This window comes from Ailuropoda melanoleuca, chromosome 10 (assembly GCF_002007445.2).
Source record: "Ailuropoda melanoleuca isolate Jingjing chromosome 10, ASM200744v2, whole genome shotgun sequence".
In the NCBI taxonomy this organism is placed as follows: domain Eukaryota; kingdom Metazoa; phylum Chordata; class Mammalia; order Carnivora; family Ursidae; genus Ailuropoda; species Ailuropoda melanoleuca.
In genome coordinates, this window is record NC_048227.1 from 21,959,862 (window position 1) to 21,979,780 (window position 19,919).

At 46.7% G+C, this 19,919-nt stretch overlaps 1 protein-coding gene across 1 annotated transcript in view; it reads right to left on the reverse strand.

Moving 5' to 3' along the window:
• The window catches only part of VWA3A (von Willebrand factor A domain containing 3A), a 75,256-nt gene that overhangs the window by 27,650 nt on the left and 27,687 nt on the right, over positions 1-19,919 (reverse strand). Inside the window, exons 8-19 of the mRNA XM_011233404.3 lie at positions 18,550-18,604; positions 14,406-14,504; positions 12,821-12,927; positions 10,170-10,295; positions 9,757-9,865; positions 9,452-9,517; positions 6,578-6,703; positions 4,146-4,281; positions 3,932-4,035; positions 2,747-2,827; positions 2,240-2,334; positions 582-701 (exon numbers count right to left, since the gene is read on the reverse strand). Of these exons, the coding sequence (XP_011231706.1) occupies positions 582-701; positions 2,240-2,334; positions 2,747-2,827; positions 3,932-4,035; positions 4,146-4,281; positions 6,578-6,703; positions 9,452-9,517; positions 9,757-9,865; positions 10,170-10,295; positions 12,821-12,927; positions 14,406-14,504; positions 18,550-18,604 (1,224 nt within the window). The remainder of the gene's footprint in view (positions 1-581; positions 702-2,239; positions 2,335-2,746; positions 2,828-3,931; positions 4,036-4,145; positions 4,282-6,577; positions 6,704-9,451; positions 9,518-9,756; positions 9,866-10,169; positions 10,296-12,820; positions 12,928-14,405; positions 14,505-18,549; positions 18,605-19,919) is intronic.

Here is a 19,919-nt window from a genome sequence, read left to right on the forward strand (position 1 = left end):
CCAGGTGCCCCAGTTATATATAATTTTAAATATATATATTCAATATACAATATTTATATTTTAAACATATATATCAAATTATTTGTATATAAAATAAATAATTTAAATATATATAAGTTATACATATTACATTGTAACACAATTTAAATATATATAGTTATATATAAAAATCTATATAATTAGCATTTGGAATTGAAATCTTAAATGTTTGACATACTGTCGCTTGCTAGACCTGAATTGGGACCTAACACTGTGGCATGCCTGGGGGCCCTTCTTTCTCTCTTTTGTGTTTATCAGCTCAGAATCCAAATGGGGCAATGGGCTGAGTTACTTTATCTTGGCTGATCGAGCAGTGTGTTTTGGGGGCCACCCACCTTCGCCCCAGCGGGACTGTCCGGCAACCATTTAATTATTCAATACCCCAAACGAGATGATTCAAGTCAGATAAACCGATGGCCATCCTAGGATGCTGGGTGCTGGTGAGATGTCATCAAGCTACCTGCCAGGAACCTCAGCCCAGCGATGGCACGGAACACAGGTGACCCCCGCCCTCAGCCCCCCACTGGGAACTAGGAGCCTACGCGATGATGTTGAAGCAATCCTTGTTGGACAACTGTTCCTCCAGCAGAAGCCGCAGGGAGTGCTGGATATGAATAATGTACATGGAATTGGTCACCGAGATATCCAGCAGTATAACCACCCTAAAAAGAAACACAAGCTTTGAGAAGTGAACCGAATCTCTCAGATAATGTTTATTTTGTTCCGTTTTACTATTTAAAGTGTTTTCCAGGAGAGTGTTGCATGCCAAACTCACAGCTGGCCAAAATCTTCTCCGTGGTGTGAGGTCAACAGGAGTGAGTTTACAAGGGTAGACTAATTGGGTCGTGGAAACTTCTCTCCCAAGGGGCTTTTACCATGGAGTAAAGTCAGACGGTGGAGATGGTTTAAGGGGCGGGGGCTGCCTAGAATGATTCTCACACATTTCCCTGTTTTAAAGCACTAGCATTCACTATTGTTATATGCTGGGGCCCCTGGAGGGGAAACAGAAACGAGTTAAGCAAATGAGATGGGGAATTAAGTGTATCTGGTCCTCTGGGGAAAGAAATGTATCTTTTAGTTTCTTCTCTCTGTTTTAAGATCCCTAGTCCCATTTGGCCTTCTTTCAGTACTTCAAATCAATTCCCAACTCCACCCTGCACTCTCTTTTTGAGACAGAAATTATGGTCCTATATATATATATATATATATATATATATTTAAGCGTGTGTGCTGCCAAAGTGAGCACGAGACAGCAATTATGGATAGCAAAAGAAAATCCACTGGATTTAGAGTCAGAAGACCTTGGTTCAGGTCCCACTTCCTGTGTGACTAAAGCAAGTCACAAAACCTCTCTGATCCTTGGCCTATTTGACTATGAACTATTTATAATGGGACTCCTCACAGGGTTGCTTTGAGAATTGAAAGACAGACTAGTGTGGCACTTTGTAAGTGGTAATGCATCCAATAAGGGATGGATGGAATGGTAAGGATGCTATAAATGCCACCAGTTGTTCCTCCCTGCTCAGCATCCAGCACCTTCCCTCACAACAGCGTCCTGATTTTCCTTTGGAAAACTCCTCTGTCTCTACCAGTCCATTAGAATTGGGTGGAACAGACCCACCTCAAGCTTGAAGGGTGGCCATTTGATGTTAGGCAGTTAGACCATCCTACCTCCCAGGCCACAGTGAATAGCTCCTAGGCAGGCCCTGCCCCGAGCTCTGGGAGTGCTAACTGGTAGAAGGTAAGTGGGGAGCTTCAGGTGGCTATCCTGCTACCTGGAAGGGAAAGCCTGCTGGACAACAGAGCCCACAGGGAAGGACATGGAGCTGAGAGATGGAGATAGATTCTTAACATGCACAGGCATGACCCCTGGCTGGAGCCATGCCTGAAGACAGCTATCAAATCTATTTTAGAATTTTCAGTTACCTTCAACCAGACCTCCCTGTTTTGTTTAAGCCAACTGGCATTTAGTTTCTGTTGCTTTTTAACTGAAAACATCCTGAGTGACACAATGATGACAGTATTGATATTGATGAGGGTCGTGGTGACTTTTTCCTCTAGGGGTTCTGCTGAGTGATGGTTGATCCTTAATCTAAGAGACGGTTTCTGATGCTACCAACAGGGAATTCATGAGTTGGATAAGTGCCTATGTCACACACAGGGCTCACAAAGGACAAGAATGCTACTTGAGGGAAGGTACCTTTTTTCGCAGACGGTGCCCCAGATTCTTCGGCTAGCCAAGGAGAGCCACTCGATCCGTCTCTCGTACATTCGCAGAGCTCTGCTGAGCTGTTTCTGCAAACCCGTGAGTCACAGAGAGTGAGTGACTGACCAAAGGATGGCCGATTAAGGGGTCTGTCGGGGAAGGTGGGTTCTGGGGATGGGGCCACGGGTATTCAGGCAGTATAAACATTCCACTGAACCCTGGATGAGTCTGCCACAAGACCACAAAGAGAAGAGTCCACATATTTCATTGCGTGGAATGGGAGAGGAAGGAGATCTTGACCCAAAAGATTAGAGACTTTCGTTGGTTTCACAGGTCCCTGCCTGGGGAGCAAGTGGAGAAAGCTCCAGGGGGACGTGGAGGCAGAGCACAGTCTGTTTATAAGAGGGTGTTTGGTCAATGGTGTCCCCACATTCCATGGCACCTTCTTCCTGTCCCCTCTTCCCAAACCCCATATGCTGACCAACTGGACCCATTACTAACCTGGTACTCATAGAGGAAGGGTGGGTCCACGTGAACATTCTTCACTGTCCCATCATGCCATTCGAATTGTACCATTGCCCTCTGCACTCAGGTGTGGCCAGGGTGGGCGGCCGGTGAACAGAGCACATGTGGGGAGGGACTGTAAGTTTAATTTGGGCACTGGGCTCTCCAAATCATATGGGTGAGAGGGAAATGGGCTTCAAGCACATCTGGGGTCAGGTTATGCCTCCCTGGTCATGGCAGCAGAAGGCCTTCAGGACAGTGGTCCCTGAATGCACCATGTCTGACAGCAAGCTAGGCTGCCTTCTGGGGAGGATCTTCCAAACATCAGAGTCTTGATACAAGATAAGGTTGGAGGTTTTGGAGTAGCAGAGTCGGAGACCTTAAAACATACTGGCCATGGGTTCTTAGGTTTGGGAACCCAGATAGGCCTTCATGGACACTCCTCCACCAAGTTGTCATATCCACCCACCTAGTCACTCATCAGTCTGCTGCTACAATGATCTATCCCTCTTCTCTCTGGTTCTTCTTTCTTTCTATTGACCTTCCTCTTCACCTATTATGCCCTCCTTCCATTTCTCCATCCTTCCAACCTTTTCTATTCTATTCTGCCATTGGTCCTTCCATTTTTCCCCTCCAAAGTTCCACATGTTCACATTTCCTCCCTTCCTTCCACCCAGCCAGCCAAGGAAACATTCACTGGCTGCTTGCTTGTACTAGATATTGGGGATACAGGATCGGAGAAGAGGGTTTGTTCTTTTTAAGGCTCCTACTCTGGTGGGTGTTTAGACACCTAATAAGTACACACGGTAACACAATGGAGGAGCTAGAGCAGAAGTCTGTACCAGGTACAGTGAGGACACAGGAGAGCGAGTGTGTTCAGAGCACATGGAGGAAAAACTTCAGGGAGGAGGTGACTTGCTCCCTTGTCCCTGACTTGCTCCCTCTTGCCCCATCTTGCAGAATTCAGTTTCAAATCTTTGCAAAACAGCAGTTAGAGTAGATGTGATGAGAGTTTTAGAAAGTTCTAGGATGTTCTAGAAAGCCTGCATCCCATGCCAGGCCCTCAAACCCCCGCTCCTCATGCTCTGACTTATGACTCTCATTTCCTGGACATTTAAGAAGGGAAAGGTCACAGAGGAGACCCCTTGCAGAGGACTGGAGAGAATTCTGAATTTGAGTTACCTCATGGATAGTTGAAGATACTGTTTTCTGGAGAATAGGCACAAATTCCTCCACAGGAGAGAATGCGTTGGGTGCCAGAACCTGATAAAGGCTTAGCTTTTTAGCTGTAAAAAATAAATAGTGGGGTTTGAGATACAACTCTCAAAGCCCCAGAGGGTTTATGCCTTTTCGTCAGTCACCTGAGTCCTGGGTTCTGCCCTCTTTGGGGACTTACCTTTGAGGCCATTGATCTTTAGCCATTCTGCAGAAGTCTTGTCCAAGTTTGGGAACTCAATTGTGAGGGGACCCTCATGCTTTGGGGGTTTAGGCAAGAGACCTGTGAGTGGCCCTTTTGCAATCTCTGTGGAAATCTAAATTAAATTTAAAAGCCCTCATTACAAAATCATATTTTAGATCTGAGAAGTCCATAGTCTCCCCAACCCACCCAGTCCCCCTAAGTGGAGCATCTGAAAACATTACCCACCATCCCCATCCCCTTCTCTAGAGACTGCTAGAATTTCCAGGGTAAGGAGGAGATGCCCCCAGCAACTTGCTTCCTCTTTGATTTGTCTGTCCTCCTGGCCCCTTCCCACCCTTACCATCAAGATCAGCACCTTGCGCTCTGAGATGGTGGGTGGCCCCTCCATGAGCTCCTAACACAAGGCTTCACAGAAGTAAAAAGTAACTCCCTACACTAGATCATTGCAGGAGCTCTGGTCTAGCCCAGCCTCCCCTCGCCCACATTTACAAACTGAAAGCCTGGGGTTCTGAGATGTTGTCAGACCTCATGTATAAATAAGACACAGAACAGCAATTCCCAAACTTTAGACATTTGAGCACTGCCTTCATGAGTTTTCCTGTATCTGAGTACCACTGTACTGTTATTTGGAATTTTTAAAAAGATTTTACTTTTTGTTCGCAAAGATTTTATTTATTTATGAGAGCGAGAGAGAGAGAGAGAGAGAGAGAGAATGGGAGGAGGAGCAGAGGGAGAGGGAGAAGCAGACTCTGTGCTGAGCATGGAGCCCAATGCAGGGCCCGATCCCATGACCCCGAGATCATAACCTGAACCGAGATCAAGAGCCAGACACTCAACTGACTGAGCCACCCAAATGCCCCTCAAGATTTTATTTCTAAGTAGTCTCTACACCTAACACGGGGCTTGAACTCAAAACTCCAAGATCAAAAGTTGCATGCTCCACTGACTGAGCCACCAGGCACACCTAGAATTAAAAAAAAAAAAAAATCAAATGTGGGGGCGTCTGGCTGGCTCAGTTGGTAGAACACGTGAGAGAGGTGTAGAGATTAAGTAAAAAAAAAAAATCTTTAGAGGTGCCTGGGTGGCTCAGTCAGTTAAGCATCCAACTCTTAATTTTGGCTCAGCTCATGATTTCAGGGTCAAGAGACTGAGCCCCGTGTTGGGCTCTGTGCTGGGTGTGGAGACTGCTTAAAATCCTTTCCCTCTCCTTTTGTCCTTCCCGCCTCACACACACACGCTCTCTCTCACATAAGTAAATAAATCTTTTAAAATAAATAAATAAATAAATAAATAAAATATTTAAAAAAATAAACCAAATGTGTAACATTAAAGCTTATTAATTGTTAATTTGATTTAACTTTAAAAATTGACTCCCTTTTTTGTACTCAAATAATTTTAGAAAGAAGATGTATTACTACCATAATGAGCTAGTTTTAAATACACAACTTAAAAAAAATTAATCTATGTGCCATTTTGTAATTGTCTTGCAAACCATGATTAATACATGCATTGCATTGTGGGAAACTCCTGGCTGAAGTTTTGACATCAGACAGACCTGAGTTCAATTCAAACTTCACCTGTCTCTATCGCTGGGATCTGAGGCAAATTATTTAGCTTTCTGACTTCAGATTCCTCATCAGTAAAATGGGGGTAATAATACAGCAGACTGTTGTTGTTGTGCTAAAATAAGACATTTAAAGAATTAAGCATTGTGCCTATCTTAGAATTAGCACTCAGTAAACGAGAACTATTCTAATTATAATACTAACAGTTGCTATGATTTACAGATACTCGGTCGAAGAGCTGGAACGGAATCGTAAGATTCCACTTTCTAGCCGTGTCTCTTCCACTGCGTCCAGCCAGACCAAGACGTCTTGTACGTCACACCCACGTCTTCATTTGGTGAAGCTATAAATGCATTTTCAGGGCCTTCTGTCCACAGTTCAGTTTCCTGCGCATTCTAAACAGCTCAGAGCTCTTATTGTCTGCGTGCATGAGCTGAAGGAGTTTTTTTGCTGATGTTACATTAATCAAGTCACCACTCAGGGATGTTTGCCACAAATGAAGCGCTGGGTGGCAAAGACCATCTTCAAGACGGCCCACTGTGTGACTGAGGTGTTCGACCTTCTCCAAATTGGGGGGCAGGGAGGAGACAGTGGGAGATGGGTGGGGTGATAGGAGCCTGCTCTGAAATAAATTTTTCTCTGAAATAAATTTTTCAGTTAGAAAATCCATCAGGATCCTTCTAGCACAGTGGAAGGCTCACCCAGCTCAGAGCTGTGGGGTACAGCAAAGGGCTGGGCTTTGCCTTGTTTCTCTGTCAGCACATGGGGACCTTGGCAGCCATGCTCTCAGAGAAAGGAGGATGGAGTGAGGCCAGCTCCAGAATCTTCCCCTATACCACCTACCTCCTTCATCGTGCTGGTTAGCTCCTCACAGGGGGTCTTGTGGAGCAAGGCTTGGAGGTGGCCCAGGAGGCTCTGGGCTTTCTGGATTTCTGCCAGCAGCTGGTCCATGTCCCAGCTGCTGTAGACCTGGGGGTAGTAGGAGCAATCAGCCATTAGAGGTCACTTGGCTACTAGCCATGGCCAAAGCAGGAAAGACAAGCAGCCGCGTCATTTCCTAAAGCTGAGTGCGGATTGGTTAAGCCAGATTTTATCAACTAGGATCCATGTGCCGGATAGAGCCTGCAAAACTGCTGGGTTCCACTTCTACAGTATTGACCTATAGTGTTATTCAATAACTGAAGGGTTTTCTAACCTTAAAGATACGAAGAAATACTTTACACCCATTGGGCTGGCTATGGACGTAATTTTAAAAGGACGGTAACAAGGTGAGGATGGGGAGAACTGCAACACTTGCACAGTGTTGGCGGGAAACAGACTGGCCGTTCCTTAAAGACTTAGACACAGAATTACCACATAACCCAGCAGTTCCCCTTGTAGGTAGATACCCCAAAATAACTGAAAATGGGGACTCAGGTACTTGCACGCCAATGTTCATAGCAGTTCACAACAGTGAAGGGTGAAGATAACCCAATTCATCAACAGATGAATGGACACAGAGAAGGTTGTAGGTCTAGACAATGGATCAACCATAAAAAAGAATGAAGCTCTGAGACAGGCCACAACATAGAGGAACCTTGAAAACATGATGCTAACGGAAAGAAGACAGACACAAAAGGTGTATGATTCCATTTATATGAAATATCCAGAATAGGTGAATCCATCGAGACAGGAAGCAGGTTGGTGTTTTCCAGAGGCTGTGGGGGAGGGGACAGGAGGAGTCACGGCTTAATGGGTACAGAATTTTCTTTTGGAGAGGATGAAAACATTTTGGAACTGGATAAAGGTGGTGGTTGCACAACATGGCGAATGTACGAAGTGCTGCTAATCGTTCACTTTAAAGTGGGTAACTGGGGCACCTGGGTGGCTCAGTCATTAAGCGTCTGCCTTCGGCTCCCAGGATTCTGGGATCGAGCTCCGCATCGGGCTCCCTGCTCTGCTGGAAGCCTGCTTCTTCCTCTCCCACTCCCCCTGCTTGTGTTCCCTCTCTCGCTGGCTGTTTCTCTCTCTGTCAAATAAATAAATAAAATCTTTAAAAAAAATAATAAAGTGGGTAACTATATGTTATGTGAATTTCACCTCCATTTTTAAAAAATGTTAAAGAAGTCACACATACACACAGATCCAGATTTCTGGCTCCTGAACTATTGGAAACCTAGCAGTATGGGGGTCACGCTCCTCCAGAGCAACAATGGGGATGGGCCAGGGGCTGTGCAGAGGTGTCTCTCCAGATGGGGCGAGAGCCACCTAGTCTTGCACAGCCCCACCCACTCTCTGCTGCCCCCCACCCCTCTGAGTCAGCTTAAGTTTTTTTGTCATCCTTCCACTGTTTTCTGGTTTTTTGCTTATATTAAAATAAGACAATGAGGGCCGCCTGGGTGGCTCGGTTGTTTAAGCCTCTGCCTTCAGCTCAGGTCATGATCCCAAGGTCCTGGGATCAAGCCCTGCATTGGGCTCTCTGCTCAGTGGGGAGCCTGCTTCTCCCTCTCCCTCTGCCTGCCACTCCCCCTGCTTGTGTGCTCTCTCTCTCTCTCTCAGTCAAATAAATAAATAAAATCTTTAAAAAAGATAAATAAAATAAGACAATGAAATTTGTTGTACTCATACCTCTACCAAGAAAAACAATAGAGAAGCCAAGAGGGCCACAGGTTTTTAGATAAAAGATTTCTTCTTTTTGATGGTTTATTTTGGAGTGCAAGAGCAAGAGCATGTGTGAGCAAGGGAGGGGCAGATGGAAAGGGAGAGGGGAAGCAGACTCGGAACTGAGCAGGGAGCCCAACGCCAGGCTGGATCCCGTGACCCTGTGATCATGACCTGAGCCAAAACCAAGAGTCGGACACTTAACTGACTGAGCCAGCCCAGGCGCCCCTAAAAGAAAAGATTTCTTAAATCAGCCAGTTTTGTTCATTTACCATACCTTCCTAGCCCCTGTAATCTGTGGCCTCAACAAACAGAGTCTGGGAAATGATGTAACCGGAAGGGGTATAAACCAAGGAAAACGTTGTCTGACCTTGGCCCCTTGGTGTGAAATGCTAGACTCTGTGACACTTGAACACTGTGAGATGTGGATAGTCACTGGCTTAAGGCTATTTATGGTTACAGGCAAGACACGGCCTGCAAGCGGAACACATGGTTGGATTCTGTCTGCCAGTGGCTCCGCACACACATTTGCTAACTGTTACCTCCATCGTGGACGCAGGGTGTACAACGCTATTGTTAACTGGGACAAGGACACTAATGGGTGGATGGGTACAGAATTGATCGTTCATTCAGAATTGATTGCTGTGGGTCCCCTGCAGTAACAGGGATGTATCTTGGAGAAAGACCTGGGGCAACTGTTACAGACTCCGCTTTGGTGGGAGCAGAGGTGGGGGTGGAGCCCGTGTTGATGACAACTGGATAGAGATTCAGGATTCTACCAGCTAGTCTTTAAAAGGCCTCTAGGCTCACCGGTGTGCAATCCACTCATCATGCACGCTGAGCAAAGGATTTTCTGTGACTTCATCCTGTCCCTGTTCTTCCCATATTCATCTTAACCTGATTATACTTGTGCAAACCCATTGAACATGGCGGCGGGGAGGGGAAGCAAGTGCATAGCATGGTCTATCCTGACCCAGGTCCCCCAGGCACAGCCTTGGAGGCAGGCAGGGAGGGAGAGGCAGCCTTGGAGCAGGCAGGGAAGGAGGAGGGGGGAAGCATGTTGGCAGAAGGGCTTACCTCCGTTTCTGGGCTGTAGCAGTGGTAGTGACCCCCAACAGCTTCTGCAAGGTTCTTTAGGACAGCCTGTGGGGATGGTGACAGGGTCAGCATTCTCTCTGGGGCAATGCCAGTACTCCCACAAACCTTCTCCTTGACTGAACCTCCCAACTGCCCAAAGGAAGAAGTAGGTACAAGGAGAGTCATGTTCTGGTCCACAGCTTGGGGGGGGGGCGCGGAATGTCCATGCACGGAGCCTTCAAGATGGCCCACTTAGATCACTGTGGCCAATCCAAGGGAAACATTGGAGAATCCCAGGTACTTACAAGGGGTACCTGATTGTTGCATTTGTAGGTGATGATGTGGGTGATGAGGCCCCTTCCCATGGTGGACTGTTGGATGTAGTTGGACAGAATTTCAGAAGGCTGATCTGGGCTGGGGAGAAGACAGAAGAAGGAAAGGGGGTGCCCCAGGTCAAATCACTTTGAGGACAATCCGGATAAAATGGGAACATCTACCAAATCTAAGTGACCACCTGTGTCCCAAGTCACCTGTGGAAGATGCAAGGTAGAGTGGACTGCAGGCCTGGCCCACCCTCACTGCCCTGCCCAACACCTGTGGGTGGACAGCCTGTGAACGAAATCCTTCTCTCAAGAGTGTGTGAAGAGTCATGCGTGCTGGTCTTTGGCCTCCATCCCCCTTTGTGTGGTCTGTTACCCATGTAGGAAAGGAGACCTACCAGCTTCCCATGATGGTCACCAGAGAATTCAGTCCCTTCAGGGTGAAGATCTTCCTCAGGGCTTGTAGCAAATTACTGCCTCCTTCAGGTTGCAGACTCTTTACCCAGAGCTTGAGTTCCTGGAGGCTGGGGAGAAAACAAACACCTAACCACATGCTTTTCCGAGGTGCCAGGCCCAGGGCAAACATGAGCTCGTTTCAGACTAACATTAATTCTTTTTTTTTTTTTTTTAAGATTTTATTTAGTTATTTGAGAGAGAGAGAAAAAGAGAGGCAGAATGAGCAGAGGGGAGAAGAGAGAGGGAGGAGAAGCAGACTCCCTGCTAAGCAGGGAGCCCAACATGGGGCTCGAACCCAGGACCCTGGGATCATGACCTGAGCCAAAGGCAGATGCTCAACCAACTGAGCCACCCAGGCGCCCAAGACTAACAATAATTCTTGAGGGGAATACCTTTTTTCCAATTTTATAGATGAGAAGATGGAGTTAGGACTTGCTCAAGGTGATACTGTAAGCAACTGGCAGCTCTGGGATTTCAAACCAGGCCGGACTCCAGAGACTCTGCTCTCAGAGGTTCTGGGCTAAGCTCCTTCTCTTTGCCCCAAGCCACCACACACTCCCCCAAATGCAGAGTTAATCCCTGACCCCGAGAGGGCTCTGAGAGGAGGCACGTTGGCTGCGTGGCTGCATCTCAAGTGTACTGGGATACACCCCAGCCCTAAGAGGGAAAGTGACCTCATGCAGTGCTTTCTTGGTTAAATACCTCACACGGTACCAGTGAGAGAATTCTGCTCTTTCCATTTCTCTTTACGTCTGACCGACAAAATAAAAATAAAAATGAAATAAAATAAAATAAAACAAAAATAAAAATAAAAACAAAAAATCTCAGCTCATTGTCAGTCAGTCTTTCGTTATGATAACCTTTCAGTCTCCCTTCTACACAAAGGGAGCACAGATCCCAGGCCTATTGCCTTCTCCAGGCCAATAGGTTTCAAGTTGGAATTCGATATCATTGTTCTATTTGCTTTCATTGTATTTATTGTGATGGTTGCATTCTAATTATGGCAAGCGATATGGGCTGCTTGTTATGGTTCTGAGAGTTTCCTTCAATAATACATGCAGAGTTGATGTTCTAAAATAGCACATGTGGGGGCGCCCGGGTGGCTCAGTCCATTGAGCGGCTAACTCTTGATTTCAGCTTGGGTCATGATCTTGGGGTCCTGGGATGGAGCCCCACGTCGGGCTCCGCGCTCAGCAGGGAGTCTGCTTGAGGATTCTTCCTCTCCCTCTGTGCTCCCCTCCCCTCCGCCACTCACGCTCACTCTCTCTCTCTAAAATAAATAAATCTTAAAAAAAAACAAAATAGTAATATGTGGCAGAGGTATGACCAAAATCACAAGTGGCCACCAGGAATGACTGCAGTGAGAAGCTCTAGCCTATGAGCTCATGGTGACTTCTAGGTCGGACATCCCGGAGATCAGGGGTCTAACTGGAGCGGAAACAACAGGAAAAAAACTGCTCTCCTTCGCTGAGTACCTGCCACCTGCCAGATGCGTATCCCTCACCTCCTGGTCACAGGAGTTGAGTGAGGGGTAGGTATCCCTGGATTCACTCTACTAAAGAGAGTTCGAGGACTGGCCCAGGCCACCCAGTAACTGTCAGAGCTGGATGGAGAGCCAGCGCTGTTGGAACTGGGCCCTTCTCTAGCCAGAGGGGTTCATCTTTACAGCTAGAGCTGGGCAAAGGGACCTCTATCCCAGAAATGCATACAGGTGGTTTTTCCTGGAATCTGCTCTGGGCTTTGGTAGCCAATCCTGGCTCTTCCACTCCGGGCAAGCACCCTAACCTGAGTCCCCGTTTTTTCATAGGCAAAACGGGGACAAGAATCTTATTGCATGTGTTGGCCATAAGTATTAAATAAGATAGTGCGTGAAAAGTGCTTAGCATGGCACCTCACACCTGGTAGGCGATCAAGAATATTCTCTTCATGGAAAAGAAATTTTTACTTACTGGCATAAGTAGAAATTCTTACCCATCTTCTCCCTGCTCCCCCCATAACTCCCCCAAAAACCCCACAAACTAGAAGCTTCCAAATAGAGGACTAGTTAAATCATAGTACATTTATGCAGTGGAATAATAAGCAGCCATTAAAAAAGAACGAGGTAGATCTGGGTGTACTGAGAGAGACTGACATTCAAATCAAGTGCAAAGACCAAGTGCAAGACAGTGTAACGCATCCCTGCTTATGTTTCAGTAAAAGAGGGAAAACATACTGATGCATGCACGCAACAGACTGTGGAAGTAGGTAGAAGAAACAGTTATTGGGAGGTGAGAGACTCTGCTATTATTTGTCCTTTCCTACTGTGTGAATTTTTAAACATGTATCATTTTCAAAATAACAAAACTATCTTTGCTACTTTGCTGGAGAAAAATGGCTCCTTGGGGTTGTCTTGTCTTTTCATTTTGTGGGTTGCTCACAAGGGTGGCTGCTTTGCCGTTACGGATCCCTGTGTTTCCTGTGTTTGTGAGTTGTCTCTTTGCACGCACTCACCTGCTCGGGTCTCGGGTTTGCACTGTATTCAAAGAAAGACACCACCATGTCGGGAGGACAAGGAACAAGCAGACACCCTGGCTGAGGCCGGGGGGTCACTCACGTGGAGGAGCTGACTTCCGCCAGGTCTGGCCAGAGGGCGCTGGTGGTGGAGCCAAAGGACAGGACATACAGCTTCTCCTTGTGGCTCAGCTGCTCCTCAATGAGGCTCTGGCAGACAAAGGGATAAACTGGCTCCCGGAGCAGCCGGCCACGTGGAGCCTGGCTTCACTCCTCACGCTGGGGCCCGCGCCTCTGGACTGGGGTGTCCGCCGTGCTGGGACGGGGCTGCTTAGGGGCCCCAAGCTGACATTCGCTTCCTGCCCACTGAGTCACATGGGGGTGTGGGATGAGTGCCCTGGTGACCCATCCCAGCCCTTGTGTGTGTGTGTGTGCGTGTGCGTGTGCATGTGTGTGTGGCGGGGCCAGGGCACGGGCCTCAGCCTGGAGATTGGCAGAGCACCCTGGGAGGTCGTGCCCTCACGCAGTCCCAGTGACTGCAGACTGACGTCTTCTTCTGGAGCAGCTCCTTGGGGCTGCCGCACACTTGGGTCATGGACTTGGGGGGAGGCGGTTGAGCCTCTTAGCTACCCATCTCAGCCTGTGCTGTGGTTGGACCCCTCACTGCGGCATCCAGGGAGGGGGAGAGAGGTTGGGGGCAGTGGTTTCTCTCCAAAGCACAGGAGGTAGGGGTGCAGCAATGAGCACGACGCCAGCCTATTTGATGCTCTCAAGCTGTAACCGCTGAACATCCAATGGTAAGATAGCCCCTCCCTCTTCTTCCTCGCTCGGTAGAATTTCATCTGTCCGCCGCCAACACACATGTTGCCCTGGCTAGTAATAGACCAGCCCACCCAGGGGATCTTTAGAAACTCAGCCCTGAGGATGTCATGACACAGTTTTCTGACATCTGCTGAGACCAGGAACGGGAGACAATTCTGGATGACTAGCCCATGTTGAACCCTATGAAGAGTGCTTGAACGATTGCCTCCAAAGTTCTAGGGGTTCCCATAAGAAAAGAGTCCCCCTACATTAGTGACCAGAGGCTACATACAGAGGGTTTTTTTGTTGTTGTTGTTTGTTTGTTTCTGAGCACTTAACTTGCACGAACTCCTTTCATCCTATGGCAGCCCTGGCAGGTGGCCGCTGTAGACATCGCATTTTACAGATGAGGAAACTAAGGCACAGAGAGATTAGGTAGCAGGGTCACAGCCCAGAAGCGGTAGAGCCCCGTCATCTGGCTTCAGAGTTTTAAGAGTTTTAAGCTTCTTTGTATCGGACATGCCGGACATGCCAAAGAAAACAAGATAGCCCTTGGGTCCAGAAAAGGCTAGGAGACCCGTGCCATGCTATGCTGGAGTCAGTCCAAACAATCACAGTTTTCACATCCTCTTTCCAGTGAATTGGGGGCTCTTGCGGCAAAGTCTAGTTAGTAGGGACTGCTGTGGTGAGAATACTAGAAGTTCACACAGGAACTGAAAATGAACTTGACATATTTCCTTAACGGTAGGTGCTAATTGAGTGTGAACGGTTCTTTGCAAAACACCCCACTTTGCAGTTGATAGAAACAAAGCCAGTTGGCCACGCTCACAAAGGGGAGGGGGTGTTTGGGGTGGTTCCAGGTACTTCTCTGTGCCAGAGAGACTTACCAGGAAGTCAGTTTGGAACTCCTCTTTCTGAGAGCCACTGCTCACGGCTGACACATCAATGACAAGGCCGACTCTGGCTCCCTTGATGTGGCCAAATGCCTAAAACCAAAGAGGGCATACGGAAAAAACCAGCACAGCTCTCTGCTTCCCTAAACCCTCTCACCCGGTAGTTCCGCAAGATGTGGACGTTGGAACACACCCCCGTCCTCAAAAAAGCAGCAGAAGGCAGGCCCATTTTATGGAGGAAAAAGCAGAACCCGATGTCCTGACTTTAGTTCTGGGCTTTATCTGCTTCTAAATCCTATTCTTCACAAGTTTTTTTTTTTTTCCTTAATATTTACAGTCCACCCTTATAAAGTAAGCTACGTCCATTAAGGAAAATTTGGAGACCACAGAAAAGCATCCTTTGTAAGATATGAAATTGGCTAATTACATCAGCTGGTTTTATTCCATTTTTCTGTAGCCTTATTTGTTTTCCACTGACTCTACCAATCAAAGGCAGATGTGCCAAGCTCGCCGACTGCCGTGGTATTTCTGTGAGTTTCTAATTCTGTGTCTAACAGCTAGCACGTTCTCTAGGCCCATGCGGGTTGGCTCTGCTGAGGACTGTTCATCCTGTTACCGCTGCATCGTGACCTGGGATTTTCATTCGTACGAGACGGATGGTTCTCTAGGGGCAGTGGGTTCCATTTGATGCTTTTTGCCTTAAATCCCACTTTACTGCATGCCCAATTTTCCTGTCCAATTCATCTCTCTACTCTTACAGAGGGCTATTTTACATCTCTCACACCTCAACATTCCCTTTGTGATTTTGCCTCCGATTTCACTGGGAACAGAGAAACAAGTCAGAGTCTTTTTTTTTTTTTTAATCTTTCCACACAGAATCGACCAAGCTGCCTGCCCCTTTGCCCACACACTTGACCTGTTCCCCCCTTTATAATGTATCTATAGCAACTACCAAAGCTCTAAGCCCAACCCTTTGACTCCCGTTACCCGCTCTTCTCTTGCCAAATAGGGACTTTGCTACTGTAAACATCTCTTCTCCTGGATCCCCAGTTCATCCTTATCTATTGTACCATTTCCATCACCACACAAATTACAAAATAGTATTGCCCATCTGAAAAAGGAAATAAACCTTTCAGGATCCCACCTCTCCCTCTTGCTACCCCACCTCATTTCTCTACTTCCCATGTTAGCTTACCCCTCATTTCTCTGCCACCGCCTCAGAGTAAGGCTCTCACCTCCCCACTCCCCTGGAGCCACACTTGTCAAGGTGATCGATGGCCTCACTCTTGCCAAACCCAATGGTCACATGTAAGTTCTCAAGTTTCACTAATTCCGAGCAGTATAGGACACCATTTGGCTGTGTCAAGGATGTCACAAGTTGAAGTGCTTCATAAATACACTTGTCTTTCAGGACATCACGTTTTCCTGCTTTTTTGGTCCACTTGCTGGCCAGTCCTGCTTACTCTCCCCCACCTTCTCCCAAGTCTGCATCCTGGAACGTTCTGGGAATTTGTTAGATGCAAAATCTCAAGTCCCACCCCAGATCTGCCTAATTAGAGTATGCATTTTTAACAAAATTCCTCTCCCCACCGCCCCCACCACCAAAAGGGATTTGGCTGCCATAAATGTTTGAGAAGTACAGGACTAGGGCTCCCTCTTCCTTTCCCTTCCTTTTCTACACCCCAGTTTGTCAGCCCCTGAACTACTGACATTTTGAGCTGTGGGGAGCTGACAGTGCACTGTAGTACCTTTGGCAGCTTCCCTGGCGACCTCCCCTCTCAGCCTTGACAACCAAACATATCTGCAGACATCGCCAAATGTTCCCTGGGGGGCAAAATTGTGCTCTGTTCTCCCCTCCCCCGCCCCTGGCCATTAAGAACCCCTGTTCTTCACTTGCTCCCTAAATGATCTCATGTGTCCCGGGGATTTGCATACTATTTGCACAGATGATAATTCAAGATCTATCTGCAGGCAGAGCTCTCTGGCAGCTCCAAACATATGCATTCAACTGCTCCTTGTCTCTGCCCAGACGTAAGCCTCTCAGACTTCATATGGTGAAGCCAAGACTTCTCGATTTTCCTCCTCACACCTGGTCCTCTTGTGAATGTCATTCAACAGGCACCTGGGCACGTTGGCCCCAAACCCATGCAATCTGTTGGCAGTTCTTGCGGGCTGTGCCTTCAAGCCACACCGAGTCCACCATTTCTCAGTTCATCCCCCCTAGCTCTTGAGCCTAAGTCACCAGCATTCTTACCTGGCCTTTGTTCTCTACAGTCAATTTATGAAGCCGCCACAATGATCTTTTTGAAACTTAGATCAGATCATGTCACTCCCCTGCTTAAAAGCCTCACTTGTGGAATAACTGCTGAACTCTGTGAGGCCCTTCCTGATTCTAGCCTCATCCACTCCCCTTCTCCAGGGGGCTCACTCTGTGCTTGCTACACTGGCCTGCTTGCTGCTTCTAGAACATGCCAAGCTTGTTCCTGTCTTAGAGCTTTGGCATTTGCTGTTTCCTCTGCCTGGAACGTTCTCCCCTAGAGCTCTACGTGGGAGTGCCCTCATTTCCTTTAGGTGTCTGTGCAAATGTCTCCTCCTTGACCATTCTATTTCAGTAGCACTCCTTCTGCGACGCATGGATGGCTCAGTCAGTTAAGCATCTGCCTTCGGCTCAGGTCATGATCCCAGGGTCCTGGGATCGAGCTCTACATTGGGCTCCCTGCTCAGTGGGGGAGTCTGCTTCTCCCTCTCCCTCTCCCCGGCTCATGCTCTCTCTCACTCTCATTCTCTCTCTCACATAGATAAATAAAATCTTAAAAAATTAAAAAAAAAATAGTCCTCATTCTATCCTACTCTCTATTCCCTTATCCTGCTTTATTTTCCTTTACAGCACTATCACTAACTTGACCTTACATATGATTTGCTGATTATTCATTGTCTGCACCCCCTCCCCCCACTGGACTATAATCACTATGAAGGTGGGACCTTCATATTGGTCATGTTTCTAATCCTCAATCCTGGACTGGTGCCTGATATATAGTACTCATCCAATCAATATTTGTTGAATTCATGACCCAAATGAACGCTGAGGCCTCCCAGGACGTTGCCAATCCTCAGGGGCCAAAAGGAGTTCAAATCTGGGCCAGTTCTATTCCTTTTTAAATTTACGGAAACTGCCTTTAGAGCTTTTATAATTGAAAACATTCATTCTCTTACACTTAGCCATTGGAATTCTAGACATTTATCCTGTAAAATAACTGGATAAGTTCATAAGAGGGAATTGGAGCCCGGTGATGCCAGATATTCCCATTTTTTCAAGAGAGAGCTAAAAACAGACATAAACATGAAACACCAGAATTCTAAATCTTGGCAACTAACTTGAGAAATATTTTAAACTACGAAGGCCAAGAAAAACATGGCTGTGGGCCAGATTTGCCAGCATGCCACTCATTTATATGCCCTGCTTTTCTCCTCCATAAATATGGAAAGAGACACCCAGAGAAGTGAGGACACTTGCCCAGGGCCTTGCTGACAGTAGTTGGGAAGGGGGCCCAGGGATGGCCTGTCCATCACCCCAGGCTGCATCAGCACCCAGAGGACCCACGAATTGGTTTATGAGTGATTGCCTCCCTGGGATCTAGTCTGAGCTGGTTTCATGTCTCCTCTGTAGCTTCATCAGAAAAGGGTATGGTGGGGTGCGTGGGTAGCTCAGTCAGTTAAGCGTCTGACTCTTGGTTTTGGCTCAGACCATGATCTCAGGGTCATGAGATCGAGCCCCACCCTGTTTCCTGCTCCACGGTCAGCAGTCAGCGTGGAGTCTGCTTGAGATTCTCTGTCCCTCTCCCCTGCCCCTCCCGCTCATGTGCTCTCTCTCTCTCTCTCTAAGATAAATAAATCTTAAAAAAAAAAAAAGAATAAAACCAACTGAGAAGAAAGCAGAGCCCAGAGACAAAGAGATGACATCATTTGAGCCCATGGCTTCAGCTGTGTTTGGGTTTTTCATTTATGTAGGTCGAGAATTTCCTTTTTTTAGCTTAAACCAGTTTAAGTTGGAGGTCTGTCATTTGCAACTGAGAGAACTATAGCAAATACAGACTGGAATGAGTAAAAGGGGGCAGAGAATTAAATCCATGTCTCTTACCTTCCTGCTGTTTTCTGTGAGCCACCGGATTCTTTGTTGATAGAGTTCGATAGCCCTGCCAAAACACCAGAAGGACTCATCAGCCAAGGTCAGCTTCACCACTGAGCGACAGTCACTTTTATGCACGGGAAGAAGGTGTGGATGGGATTTGGGGGTAAATGTCTTGCTCTTCTCAAATCCGTGTCTCCTCAGCTGAGGCTTGCTAGTCACCTGGAGATGACCATAAATGCCCGATGGAGGCAGTTCAGCAGTAGGTTCTCAGTGGACTGACAAAAAAAAAAAAAAAAAAAAAAAAAAAAAAAAGGAAAGAAAGAAAAAAAACCCCCTCAGTTTCCAAAAAGTAGTCAGGGGAACATCTTGAACTTGCCTTCTTGCAAACCATTCCAATGACGATGGAGACAGCATGTAACAGGTGCTCACGTTCAGGACTCATCACTTGAATTTAACTGAATTGCCCTCATTGAGGGCAAGTGGAATTTGGGAGCCTACAAAAGGGCAAGCAAGACCTTTGGATGTAAAAAAAAAAAAAAAAACCACCTTTGGAAGTGAAATCAGAGGGCGGTGGATGGTGGGTAGAGTTTCAAGGCATACATGAGTATGACTAGAGCTAAGAGTATGAGCTCTGTAATGAGACATGCTAGTCTTTGAGATCCAGCTTTCCCAATACTTAGCTGTGTGACCTTTGACAGGTGTGGTAACATCTCTGAACCTCCAACATGAAGATAATACCAGGACTCTACCCAAGTCAACTTGCCAAAAGTCAGTTTGCTGAAAGCCAATTCCCTGAAAGTCAATTTGAATTAACTGAATGGACTTGATCATTCCTTAACATGCTTGATTCACAATTAAAACCAATCAACCGAAATATTGCCTAATATTACCAACTTTAAAAACCTGTTTAAACCTTCCTACCTGATAAAAATTGCTATAAAAGTTCCAGTTAAAATGTTTTGATAAATCTGGCAAATTGGTCAGTTATCAACGGAAGTTTGGATATTTGGCTTGAGAGGGATATTATATTTCCGGTTGTTGTGAGGATTAAACAAGATAATGCATGCAGACCTTAGCAGAATTCCTGATACTTTAATAAATGACAGGTATTAATTATTATTATAGCCTTTTAAGAAACCTCAGGCAAAACAGTGATTATGGATTATAGATTGCTACATGGGGGATGGAATGTATGTATGTGCTCGGAAAATCTGGTTTGGGAGTGGGTAGCCTGAATATTTTTGACATACATTTGCAAAAGTATAAACTCAACCAATCTGTCATTGAAAGTAGTCACTTAACTATTACACCTCAGATAAAGGTGTAAGGTTTTATGTGCTCACCCAGAGGGCCCACGGATTTTACAAGGCTGAGAAAAA